Consider the following 12768-nt stretch of genomic DNA (forward strand, 5'->3'; position numbering starts at 1 on the left):
AATGTGACATCGAGTGGTAGCGACATCGGTGCCAGCGTTGCCAGATATACCGATTTATCGGTATTTACACCGATTTCCGAACTAGATACCGATATACAGATAAGATTCCTCAGAATACCGATTTTTGAGATTTTATACCGATTTATACCGATTTTTTTTAAATAAAAAAAATATTAATGCCTGCCCGCGCTAGAATTTTGAGAAAATTTTTGTGAGAGACTTGTATCTTTTTGAATACCTCATATTTTGTGAGCCTTCAAAGTTCTTAACAATCATCTCTAAAGATGTCTTATGCTTGATACTCTTTCGACTAATGTTTGCATTTCCTCGCCATTTTTGGATACCTCTCTATCCGGTAATTCCTAGGGAATCGAGAAATATTTTTTAAACATTGTTTAACTTAAACTTCCTGAAGTTTCATCCAACTTTCCCTGGAATTTTCTTCCACCTTACCTTGCAAGCTTCTTCAGCCTTCGCTCACGGCTGAAAGTCTCCTTAATAAAGATATATAAAAAAAAAAGCCTTCGCTCGAATGATTCTTTCATCTTCTCCCGCCAGTTTTTCAACTTTACCGGAACTTCAAGGATGCTTTCAGATTTTTATTGCGGATCCACATTAGCTGCAGGAACATTTAAGAAGTTCTAACACTTCAGAAAAGTCCAGAATTTTGTGTAAGTTTCGATAAATAAAAGACAGTTTCATTAACTTCTATTGAAATTCGAAAACCCGAAAATTTCAGAAAAGTCCTGCGAACTCCAGTGAACTTAAGGGGGGAGTACACTTTGATTTTTCAAAAAAATGCATTTTTTTTGGCTTAAAATGTTCCTTGGGATGTGTGTGTGTGTATGTGTGTATTCAATCTAACCCCCACTGGCCGGCAGTGTTATTATGGAAGAACTCTCTCTACAATGTCGCATTTATCGTCATTGTATACAGCTTTAGTCCGGGAGTTAGAAGGTGTTAGCTCTATTGCAGATCCAGCAACCCATTTAAGAATGTCTGGAGAGTCACGCCCATTCCGAGGTTACTTTCACTTACAATAAGCCCCGCATGTATGCATCACCGTTATCAAATGGATATTGGTATTACATACACGCTTCCAGGTTCGAAAATATATTTTTTCAAACCTGGCATGTATTTAGTTTAATTTTGATATATATATATATATTTTTTTAATAATTAAAAAGCTCTCACCATATTCTGCTTTTCCGCCGTCGTTGATTACTTCTTTTGGAATCCCTTGGACTTTTTCTCTAACGCTTCGTATTTTATTCCGTGCTTCATCGGCAATTTCTTTCCGTAGATCGTCCTTGGTTGGTTCTAATATGATTCCGCCTTTTTTGGTCGGTTTCATTGAATTGAAATGAATTGCCATGGTGATCTGGGACGAGGCTCACGTCCAAAGCCGCTGTTCCACCGAGCGCTTCGTGTGCGAAAAGAGAATGAAAGAAATTCGAAAGGGATCAGTTTCAAGAAGTGACAGTTTCATCAGATTCCCCAACTAACCATAGTCAAGCAAAGTAAGAATACACAAGCTATATTGCGACTATATGGTTACTTGGGTACTCATATGGCCGTCAGAATGGTTCATCGGTTGCGAAGTGAAATATTTCTGAAAGTGATGCGTTATGTTTCTCAATGTTTTGATTTTATCCAAACGTTACCTCCATTTTATTTCACAAACAATCAGACACAACACATTGAACATTAATCATTGTAAACCCTACCGCCATCTGTCGTATATACTTTCATGGGCAATACAAGTGGCGGTACTACCAACTAAGAAACATTTAAATTGACCGTTAAAAACGATTTCTATGAAGGTCTTAAGAGTGTTATGTCTGCTTGTCTGTAATCATACCTTCACTATTGCAACTTCGGGTAATCTGCGAAAGTATTTGCATTTTTCTCAGGCACTTTTGATCTAACTGCAATTACTCTCTCATACTCGAAATGTGCCACGACCAAATTGGCACAACGACGCCCTATACGCTCTCTGACCGAAGCCCAGGGTTAAAATGTTCCTTGGGATGTATACTTTAATTTAGAAAAGACTCCAAGTCCGCCAGAATATTCCTTACTGCTTTACGAAGCGATTTCATAAAACATGTGCCGGCGCGCTAAGAGAGCAATTTTATCTGTAAACGCGTTTATCTCGAAACGGGGTTTTTCAAACTGGCGTGGGAAATAACTCTTACCAGTTATCATCAAATTTGGGTATCGCCTAGGTTTTCTTGTTCAGAATTAAATTCTGCTTAGAAATACGTATCCACATTTTCTATTTTGTCAAAAATGGATTTTTAATCCACGGTTTTGTAAGCATTTTTAGGGTGAAAAAATGGATTTTTTTTTCCTTAGGCCACAACTTTTGAAAAAATTAATTTAAAAAAAAATCGGAATACGTATTTCTAACCCAAATTTCGTTACTAATCAAGATTTTTGTTCGATTTATGTTCCAGGATCACATGGAAAGGAGTATTTTCCCACGCCGTTTTCCGACTTCCGCGCGAGGACGCCCGCGCGACCTGCTGCACCGGCCACGGGGAGACGCCAATCGAGTAAAAAAAAAATACAATTTGTAGTTCGAAGGATGACTAATAAATGGGTTATAACATATTTGTCCTCCCTGAGTGTTTAATTGCTTAAAAAAATTAACGAAAATGCCTTACTTTTTGGACAATCAAAGTGTACTACCCCCTTAAGGAAACATCATAAATATTTTGGAAACTTCACAAGTCCAAAGAACTTCAGGGAAATTTAATGGTTTTCAGAAACTTTAGTGAAATTTCAGAGAACATCAGGACAGATCAATTAATTTCAATGAAATTACTGAAATTATAAAGGAGCTCCGAGAAACTCAGGAAATTTCCGAAAACTTCAGCAAATGTTCCGAGGGGCTCATGCAAACATGAACATTAGCACATTGTGAGAACATTTTATGGGAAGTTCCGTGCTTGCAGTGTTGATAACTTTAAAAAATTAAAAAAAAATCGGGGAGATCAGAGAACTTCAATGCTGATGTTACAATAAATTCAAGAAAACAGATTTTGTAATATTCAGGAAAGTCCAGAGTTGAAGGTCTCTGTTGAAGATGCTTAGAGATATTGCGGTAGTCTTATTATAATCAGGAAAGTTTCGAGCGCTTCGAGGATGACCAGAGAACTCCAAAACAGCCCCTAATTTCTGGAAAATTACAAGAACTTTTAAGGAATTTCGAGGAATTACGGAATATTTCTAAGTGCATTTCAGGAATGTTCCGAAAACTTCAGGGAAGTTGCGGAGTCTGCAGGGATGTTTTATGAATATCAGGAAAATTTTCTGGATCATTAGATCATTCCCCAGGAATCTCTTTGTTCCGGAATTATGTCCTTGTTTCTGTCGACTGTTTCGCTCTGGCTTCCGACTTTCTTCAGATGTTTCTTCCAATCTACCTTAGGAAGTTTCTGCCAGCGTCTCCAGGAAGTTTCTTTCGTCTTCTCCAGGAAGTTCAATTCATTCTCCCAGAAATTTATTTCGTCTGCTTCTGGAAGTTTGACCATAAGCCAAAGGTTTTTTTTTTTTTCGACTTCTATTGGAAGATTTTTGCGAGCTTCTTCTGGCTTTCCCTGGAAATAGCTACTTCTGGAAATTTACTTCCGTTCTCCGAAACTTTTCTGCCACATGTGACATCTGATTTTTTTTTCCGATAGTTTATTTAAATTTTCGCCATAAGTTTCTCAATTCGTGTCTTTGAAGTTTCCCGAATGTTTTCCAACTTTTCTCGATCTTCATCCATGAGTGCTTCTTTCGTCTTTCTCTTGATGTTTTTTTCAGAATGTTCCGATCATTGTTCAAAAGCTAAAATTTCGCTTTGATTGACGGCTTTCTCAGTCTTAAAACATTTCAATGACTACGATGTAATCTGCCCGACATTTCGGCCATGGGTTGTGGCTTAATTCTAGGGAAAATATTGTTTGTCGTTATCGCCTATAGTTTAGTCGTTGTTGTTTCCATATTTTGGATTCATTTCAAGATATTTAATTGAAAAAAAACACTACTTGGTCACAATTTTGATCATCACTTTAAAAATTAAATTAAAAAAATAAAGAATGTTTTAAGACTGAGAAAGCCGTCAAGCAATTCCCCTCAAATCCCCGTCGTCACCATCGTTAAAATTTTCGCTTTCAGAAACGGCAAAAATATAAAATTAAATAAATAGTAAATACCGATAAATACCGATTTTTTAATACCTTTGATACCGATAAGCTTTAAAACATTCTGGTAACGCTGATCGGTGCAGCTCCTCCGCCAGCAGTCATCAGTTTTCGGCATTATAAGCCACTAGTTCTGGCAATCCACCCGCTATTTGGTGCCGTTTCCAGTTCGCCAGCATCTCCGTTCGGCGGTATCAATATATTTGCTGCCCCCAGCTCATGCAACAACCAATTCATCGTCACCTCAGGCTTCTCACCGTTCTATTTAGCCCTTTGGAACACCCGGTTGGTTGAGAGACTACGGCCACTGTAGGCATCGTCTTTAGTTACTATCGTCCCCCGCCATCCGTAATCCTATCGTCCTCATCGTGGTCTTCGATTTCTTATGCAGATGTTAGCACATACATTACGATTTCTCCGCTTCTGCCAATGTTGTCCAAAAATATTTTACAACATCAAAGTGACAAGACATATTTGAGCCATGGTAGATACTAGATGGTTACAACAAACCTTTACAGTGACAACTTGATTCAGCTGGTTGCAAAACGAAGTTTGAAAACTTATGTATTCATACGCTTAATTGGAACAAGATTGCAAATAGGTTCTTCAACTCATCTTGGTTCGTTAACTTTTTAGAAACATTTCAATACAGTTGCTCAATAGGTACAAAAAACATATAGTTCACACTCTGTTGCACTAAATGTTTTAAGAAACATAATGTTTTATGGAAGTCTCATTCAACAAACACAACACAAGTTAGATTTGTTGCTCAAGTGTTTCATACAATATCACGTAGCATATAACTTCATACCAATTTGAGTGTAACATGTTTGCTCCTCCTATTTGAGGCATGATTTGACAGGTCATCCAAGCAGTACATTGAAACAGTTGAGATTCATTATTGTGACCTAAAGTAAATGAAGCAACAAAGTTGAAACTTTGTCGTATCAAGATGTATTTCCTGTACCATTTAAGGGATTTCTAGGCAACTTAAAAAGAAAAATAAAAGAATTGAGATGTTTTCTGTGTTGCTTGGGCAGCTTTGCGGACGATATTGATATCATTGTAATTGATCGTATAATAGTGGAAGAACCGTTCGAGAATTTCACGATGGAGACAACGACGATTAGGCTCATCGCTCACGATAAGTTCGGCCAGTCCTACCAGTCCTACATGAGCAAGGCACAATTGATGGTGTATTGTGAAAATCTTTCTCACTATTTTCATGACTGAAGCACCGTCCAGGATCACATCGCCAGTGTGAGAAATGCCGACCTAAGATAGCTTGCCGTCAAATTCCGGCAGTTGAAAACATGGATCAGGTTTACATATTTTCAGTTTCAAAAATAAACAATTTAGGGTAGATTGCCAATTATGCACACCACTCAATTGTTACACACCTCATATTGTTTACTGTGAAGCATTTATCCCTGACCATAAAGTTTGCCAATCATGGTTACATTCTAATCAGTGATCAATTGTTCATGATAAAGCATGTGTTTTTAATACTCAGTATCAGTGTTGGAAAAATATCAAAAAATCAAATCTCACCAAAGAACAAGATCACGCTTAATTTTCGTTGACAAAAATCAATAAGCAAACAATTGCGGTTGATATTGCAAGCTGTGCTATCGTAGCTCGAAATATCCAGGGACGGGACTTGACAATTGGATAGCGATTTCGAGCCAATTTGCTGTCAAATGCGATCCAGTTTCTGATTGGTCGATTTGAAAGTAGCAATCGTGGAATAAAAAGGATAGAGGGATCGCATCAATCAGGCTGGCAGTGATGCCGGAATCAATGTTGACGTCAATGGCGTTATTAATTGTTTATATTTGCGAAAGGAAAGTTGAGTGCACTACGTGTTTTAAGCGATGGATATTGTTGTTTGTTTATGGTTGTTTTTATTGTGTTGAGCAAAAATGATGTACAAGCTGGTAGACTGCGGTCGAAGCTCCGAATAAAATCTAAATTAAAATAGACAAAATATATCACATTCCTGGCATCATTGGTCAACTCCGTCAAGCACCACGCACAATTTTCTGAAGGGCATTCTTCAAAACATTCTTCACCGTCCTGGTGAATATCTAGCTAACAAAACTCACCTGCTGCAAATCTCACCAAACTGTGGTAAGATTTAGTTTCATGATTTTTGTTTTACACCCGAACGCAACCGAAACTTCCATAACAGCTGGCAGCAGTCGCTTCGTGTCTGCCAACGGTTAAGAGAAAAAGAGGTAGCATTATTATACCTTCTCTTTCTAAGAAAAAGGGGTGCAATGGAATCATTTTTGCGCCGATTCAACTCTCAGCTTCACCTTTACACGTTGTGAACAGAGTCAATGTTATAATAAGAGTTTCGCCTAAGTGAAGCCAGAAGTACCAATCAAACTGTCAAGCGGGGTACCAAACAAGCAAAGTAAATAAACATTGTTGTTCCCACAGTCAGTGAACCACAATTATTGCATTCATTACTGACAATATTTAAGTAATTTTAGATGAAAAACATTTCTTCGCTTTATTTAGTACAATTGTTTTTGTCTCCCAGAAGCTCCGTTATCGATATGAAACTTTTCACTTATGAATGAAAGTCATCCGATGTTAACGCAAAAAATCTGGTTGCCGTTTACTCTGACGAAAAAAAATTACAAACAGTGCTGATTGTTTCTCTTGGCGGGACTCTTATTATAACATCGACTCTGGTTTTCAATAGTCTCGCAATATCAAAGGAGCTTGTAAAGTCAATATCAAGCATGATATTTTGCTCCAATACCATGCGTGATATTGAAAGCGTTTGAGAGCACAAAAATGGCAATTTGCTAATTATTATGTCATGCTCAGTATTATGAATATTGTGATAAAACGTGTTTTAAATATTTTTGGCATTGTTCATATGATTCAAGGCGATTTCATAATATTCCTTCAGTTGTAAACTAAGCTATTACAAGCTCAAAACAATTAAATTAAATATTACATTGCATGAAAGAGTTGGTTATTCCTTTCAGAAAAAATATTCATAGTCAACAATTGGATCACATTTGGACTCTTGGTCCTTGGATTATTGTATATGACAATAACGCCTAAAGATATCCATCGTTTCATATAAATCAGCTGCCACGTAAATTTTACTCCGATTGTTGACCGCATCTATTAAATCAATAAAATAGCTTATATCGCAATTAAACGTTCCGAAAACTTACGTTTAATCACCTAACAGAATCACTAAATGTTTATTCTTGCTGAAAAAGGTCGTTCCAAGATGCAAATAGCCATGTTTTATGGGTATGCAATAATAAGAAAATTATGCTTGCAATAATTGGACCCTAAGGGACATTCAAAAGTTTTACTATACAAAATTATTTTACCAATACAAATTGCTGATGAGCGCTGTAAATGCTTCAATAATCACATTCAAAGGTATCTCGAGGAATTCTTACTTCAAAAACGATTTCAATCTCTTAAAAATGCAAAATAACATGAAGTAAGTGCTTAGCTGTGCAACAATTGGTAAATTACCCTATCGTTTCATCAAATTTCTTAACAAAAATAAATTTTGGAATTACCGGTTTTTTTTTACATAAAACCAGACATTTCAGTATTTTATAATTGGATGTTTTTACTGGTTTTCTGTAACGGTAAAACAACTACTCCCAACCCTACTCGCCTGTATGAGAAAGAGTATTTATTTATCATTCCAAAAAGCAATGATTTTTTTAAATACATTAAACAAAACACTACATAATGGTAGGTAGTACATAAGTCATCGGTTATTTACGTGTGGGATTACAAAAATTGAAGATTCTTGCACATCTTAGCTACTAATTTTATTGCTTAGGATGGCGGTCTTACCTCGTCTTCCCCTATTATAGCATTAACTTCGGTGCACTTCGACTAATATAGAGTATTTCCACGATTATACGATCTTCGACGAAACATGCTATTCGGAGAAACGGACGATTCGGAGTAAAAGATTATTTGAGGTAATGTTAGTTGGAGTGGTGTTAGCGTATCATTCAAACAGTTTCCGGTTGCGATTAATATAGAACCATACATTTTTCAAAACGGCTTCAAATTTCCTAATCAAACTATGCAAGTGACCAAACTTACCACTTGTCATGTTTTTAATGATACTCGCATTCAGCTACTTTCTATTTGATCTACGAAAGAGTGGAGCAATGTAAATAATAAGTAAATGTTTAACTAAGACAAACCAATATATTTGTACTATAAGAGAGCAGAATCAATTGCCTATTTCATTACATAAGAAGATGTCAGATCAATTGCTTTACACGAGAAGCATCTCCTAGTAATGATGTCCAGAGCTATAATGAGACAGACCATGATGGGTCTGAACGGCACTGTGTGCAACTGGAGCGGCAATGTGCGAGTAATGGGCAACTGGAGCAACATGATGGACTGGGGCAGCGTGGTGATGCGAAAAAGCAGCAACATGAACTGGCTGGGCGATGACCTTGTGCACTGGCTGGGCAATCTTGACATGAGTCGGCTCACGACGGACAACAGCATTGAATCCGGAGTGATGATCGGCGTGATAGTCAACGATGCGCTGGTGGCCATCGGAATCCAGCAGACTGTACTGTCCGTGCACTTCATCTCCGTGGCGGGTCTCGTGCTGGCTCTTTATATCTCCAGTGTGTTCATCATGGACAGAGTAAGAGAATTCATAGTTGGCTGGGGCGTGATGCTCAACTTCCTTCACGATGGTGTGATGGACAGGAGCAGCATGAATGGCGGCCACATGATGAACTGGAGCGGCATGAACAGCTGCCACATGATGAACCGGAGTGGAATGATGATGCTGAATGGTCTGGTGAGAGGAAGCATATCCATGCTCAGGAATCAATCCAGCGCTGGCAGCAGCGACCAACGTGGCCAACAGAACAAACTGGAAATAAGAGCACTGGAATTAAATATCACATTGCTATAGAAATTAACTTAATTTTTTTACTTTGAATGCCATTTTGAAACAATCTTTACTGCAGAACGTGTTCTCAACGAATGATGCTAAGGATAACAATTTCGCGACTTTTATACCAACTGAATCAAGAATTTTCCCCATCAAAATTAATACTTCATTATGACGTTCCTGACTAAGGCGTTCAACTTTCTCTCTGCGAACGAGCCTCCATACCAGCCTTCAAAACACGCCCGCGAAAACTATTTTCGGATTTCCATTTTATCTATCATCCACTTGCAATGCGCAATTTACTGCTAAAGCATATTTTGATACCTACTTGGCTGCATGCTAAAGATAAACCGGTTGCGGCTCCGGTAAAAACCACAAACAGTAACTTCAATTCTAGATCAGCGGTGAACCTGGCACAACGTCGGAATCGAGTTTCAACTGTCAACGACCTTCGTTTCAATTACTTCCAATCATACAAGGATAAAGCAAGTTTATAATCCGATTTTGAAAACATTGATATTGCATTTTTATTTCCAGCTTTTTTCAATTAAACTACATCAGAAATTAATCAGGCATAAACTGACGAAACTATCTCGCCCAGCCGTATAGGTTTACGTGTGTCTGCGACCATTTGACAATATGGCCAATCTAAGCGATGCACTGATCTATCACAGATTTGTATTTTTGATTTTCCTTTCTCATCTCGCTACTTCAACATTAAAGGTAACATAAGTCTAAGTATAGAGAACATATATGGGTTCTTAACCTAAAACCAAAACAACTGTACAGCGCTGCATGATGAATGTACAAGCCGGTAGGGAATCCTACTTGCTGAGGTACTTGGCCGCCCAGTCTGGTCGACCCTTTCCATCTCCACTGGGTCCAACGTAGGTCAAAACTCCTGGAATATACAAAAAAAAAACAATCATCATGAGTGAGCAGAATAAACTAACAATTCTGGAATCGCTTACCACTATCAGGAACCCAGTGTTTCTTTTCAGGTGGATTTCGAGGAGCATCTTCCCAGGGAAAAAGCTTGAACGATGCATTCACTCCATTGAACTCATTATTCGTTGCGTAACTGAAACGGGATGAAATTTAATTGATACGGTATTAGATTATCAGTTGATTGATTTGGAGACATATAGAAGTGGAGTGTAAAATTTCTATAATTGACTGATCGCTAATTAGTGAAGCTCAATGCTTCTAAGCTGCTTAGCGCTAGCCGTTGAAAAAATCTAATAAAAATACAATGATTTGCATTGTCATTGTATCCATGATATTGACTGTCAAAACATTGGACATTTTTGTCCATTACCATAAAATCACAACGAAATTCATGGTTCACAACAATGAAAATCATGGTATTTGAGACATTTACAGTAAAAAAGGGGGGTTGTTAAGCATCTTAACAATAAAAAAAAAGTGATTTTTCTCGAACAAATTTGATCTCATCACACTAATTAACGTTGTTTGAGCATTGTTTCGTTAAAAAACGAAATTTATTTTTCTCCGTACAATAATTTAGCAATAAATTTTAATGTACACGAAATTCAACAGTAAATATCATTGTAATTTCGTTGTTTTATTATAATTATTTTTTCTCGGGTAGTGCTCTAAACATTAAAGGTCAAATTCTATACCTTCGCTAAAATCCTAAATCAGGCTTACCCATGTAAACAAACCTAGTTTTTGGCTTATGCGCAAGTGAAGAAATCGACCATAATAGAAGATATTCTTAGCTTCACTAAATTATGTACTATCTGCTAGAGTAAAGTGGGACAAACGTTCGTTTTGCGGTTTTCGAAGTCCGTGCAAAATAAAATAGATTTTTTGACACTTGTTTGGAACATCTTTCAGAGCCAGACATTCCCCTAAAAAATCAAAAAGAGGGATGATGTTTTCAAAAAGATATAGAATTACTGGATGAAATGTCAGCCTATCCCCTCACTTCGGCCTATCAAACAAATAACTAATTTATTCAGTAATAATACAGAATAGTAATGAAAAAGTAATATCACATCTGCTGTAAAATAGTAATGCGTAAATGATATGGGTCAAATTTTGTACAATTTTGTGCATGTACCACATAAATCTCAAAACACAGTTTTACCTGATGGTACTTTATAAACATCAAACTGTCCAATATTGGACCCTGCCATCACACCGCGCCTGCATGGTAACGTGGGCCGTCAGAATGGTTCATCGGTTGCGAAGTGAAGTGCTTTTCAAACTGAAGCGCAACATTTCTCAATTTTTCAACGTTATTCTAACGTAAACTTAATATTATCACCCATATGCCCGTGAACGCCCGAAACCCATCCACCACACAAAATAAAATAAAAATGTTTCTATAGGGGAATTTACGTATTCTCGTCAATCTAAGCAGCGTCCGAACTTCTATTAGCGATTTCTCAGCGTCACACACATACATGACAGGTTTGTTTGTTGACATTTATCTGCTGCTTGCTGTTCTACCAATTCCAATCGACAGAATTGATCAAAACGGGTTGAACATGTTTTTACAACGATCCAAACTTCTCAGGTGAGTGTGACTATTGTCGGCAGTCTCTTTTTCTTCGGCACCCTTTCCATTTGAACTGCGTGTTAACCAGCTGTTCTATTATCGGCAACTCGAAATCAGCCGTATTTTGTAGTGTGTATGTTTAATTTAAAGAAAAATATGGCATAACAGGATTGCACAGTCGTAAAAATGTAATCAGATTGAAGCTGAAAAGGTAAGGAATCGGCTTAATACATTCAGCGAAGAGTTTTGATGGGAAAATACAGTGGAATTAACGTTTCAATTTCGGTTGCCGAAAATAGTCAATGGGTGCCGAAGCCATAATTTACCCTATGACAAACAGTGTCTGTTTTTATCATTTACCATCACATGCAAGGAGTATCGCTTCAACCCAGTGTCGATGAATTGCGTTTGTTTTGAACATCTTCGTAGTTACGAAACGAGCGAAATGAACAAATGAGTTTATTATACATCAACGAATACGCGTTTGTTGATATTCACCAGTGCTCGATTATCAAACCCAAAATTGTCAAAATCAGAAGTGATCCTCAAAAGCAAAATAATCATCGAAATTTTGGTCAAAATGATTATTTTGAATATTGTCGACCACACTGCCTTAATCATCGATATTATCATCAGTTCAGCTTGAGGCAATAATTTGCCGTCGACTTATGTCTAAAAACCACGTTTTTCAGCGCTATATTTGTTTAAAATGAAAAAAAGTAGAAGGGTCTGTGCCTAGGGGCACGAACGGAAGCTTGACGTAGGACCGCTAGTGGACGGAACAAATGTGAACATTTAGTTCTTTTAATTGATCAATCATCAATTATCTTAACTCTTTCCGTTTTTTATTTGTAAGCGTATCAAATTTGTAGTATTTATTTCAAAGAGAAAGTTGATGAAGAGAATCCAAGGGACTGTCAACTTGAGTATTTTCGATTCATCTACCCGACTTTAAAAGGTGTATTTTATTTTTTATTTTTGTTATATATGAGTTTTTAAGTTTTGTGCATTTTGAATTAAAGTGTATTCAATTCACCCCTCACAGGATTTCCTTCCGAAATATATGAATGGGGCGAGGCGGACAGTATCATTTGTGCAGAATATGTAAAAATGGAGGGACT

General features: G+C 37.2%; 2 protein-coding genes and 1 long non-coding RNA gene across 3 annotated transcripts in view; all 3 read right to left on the reverse strand.

Moving 5' to 3' along the window:
- Positions 1 to 12768, reverse strand: part of LOC135706600 (uncharacterized) — a 247376-nt gene that overhangs the window by 101588 nt on the left and 133020 nt on the right. The window lies entirely within an intron of this gene.
- On the reverse strand, positions 8389 to 9229 carry LOC135706584 (cuticle protein 7-like). Its single transcript, XM_065228237.1, has 2 exons — positions 9163 to 9229; positions 8389 to 9099 (listed from the first exon to the last, which is right to left on the reverse strand). The coding sequence occupies exons 1-2, from the start codon at positions 9172 to 9174 to the stop codon at positions 8497 to 8499; spliced, it is 615 nt and encodes a 204-aa protein (XP_065084309.1). The 5' UTR covers positions 9175 to 9229; the 3' UTR covers positions 8389 to 8496.
- The window catches only part of LOC135706545 (probable serine/threonine-protein kinase DDB_G0268078), a 30231-nt gene continuing 27122 nt past the window's right edge, over positions 9660 to 12768 (reverse strand). Inside the window, exons 6-7 of the mRNA XM_065228185.1 lie at positions 10092 to 10201; positions 9660 to 10021 (exon numbers count right to left, since the gene is read on the reverse strand). Coding sequence (XP_065084257.1) covers positions 9945 to 10021; positions 10092 to 10201 — 187 coding nt within the window. The 3' untranslated portion in view covers positions 9660 to 9944. The remainder of the gene's footprint in view (positions 10022 to 10091; positions 10202 to 12768) is intronic.

Source organism: Ochlerotatus camptorhynchus, unplaced genomic scaffold (assembly GCF_037179485.1).
Source record: "Ochlerotatus camptorhynchus isolate MF236.1 unplaced genomic scaffold, CSIRO-AGI_Acam_v1.1 ptg000284l, whole genome shotgun sequence".
Classification (NCBI taxonomy): domain Eukaryota; kingdom Metazoa; phylum Arthropoda; class Insecta; order Diptera; family Culicidae; genus Ochlerotatus; species Ochlerotatus camptorhynchus.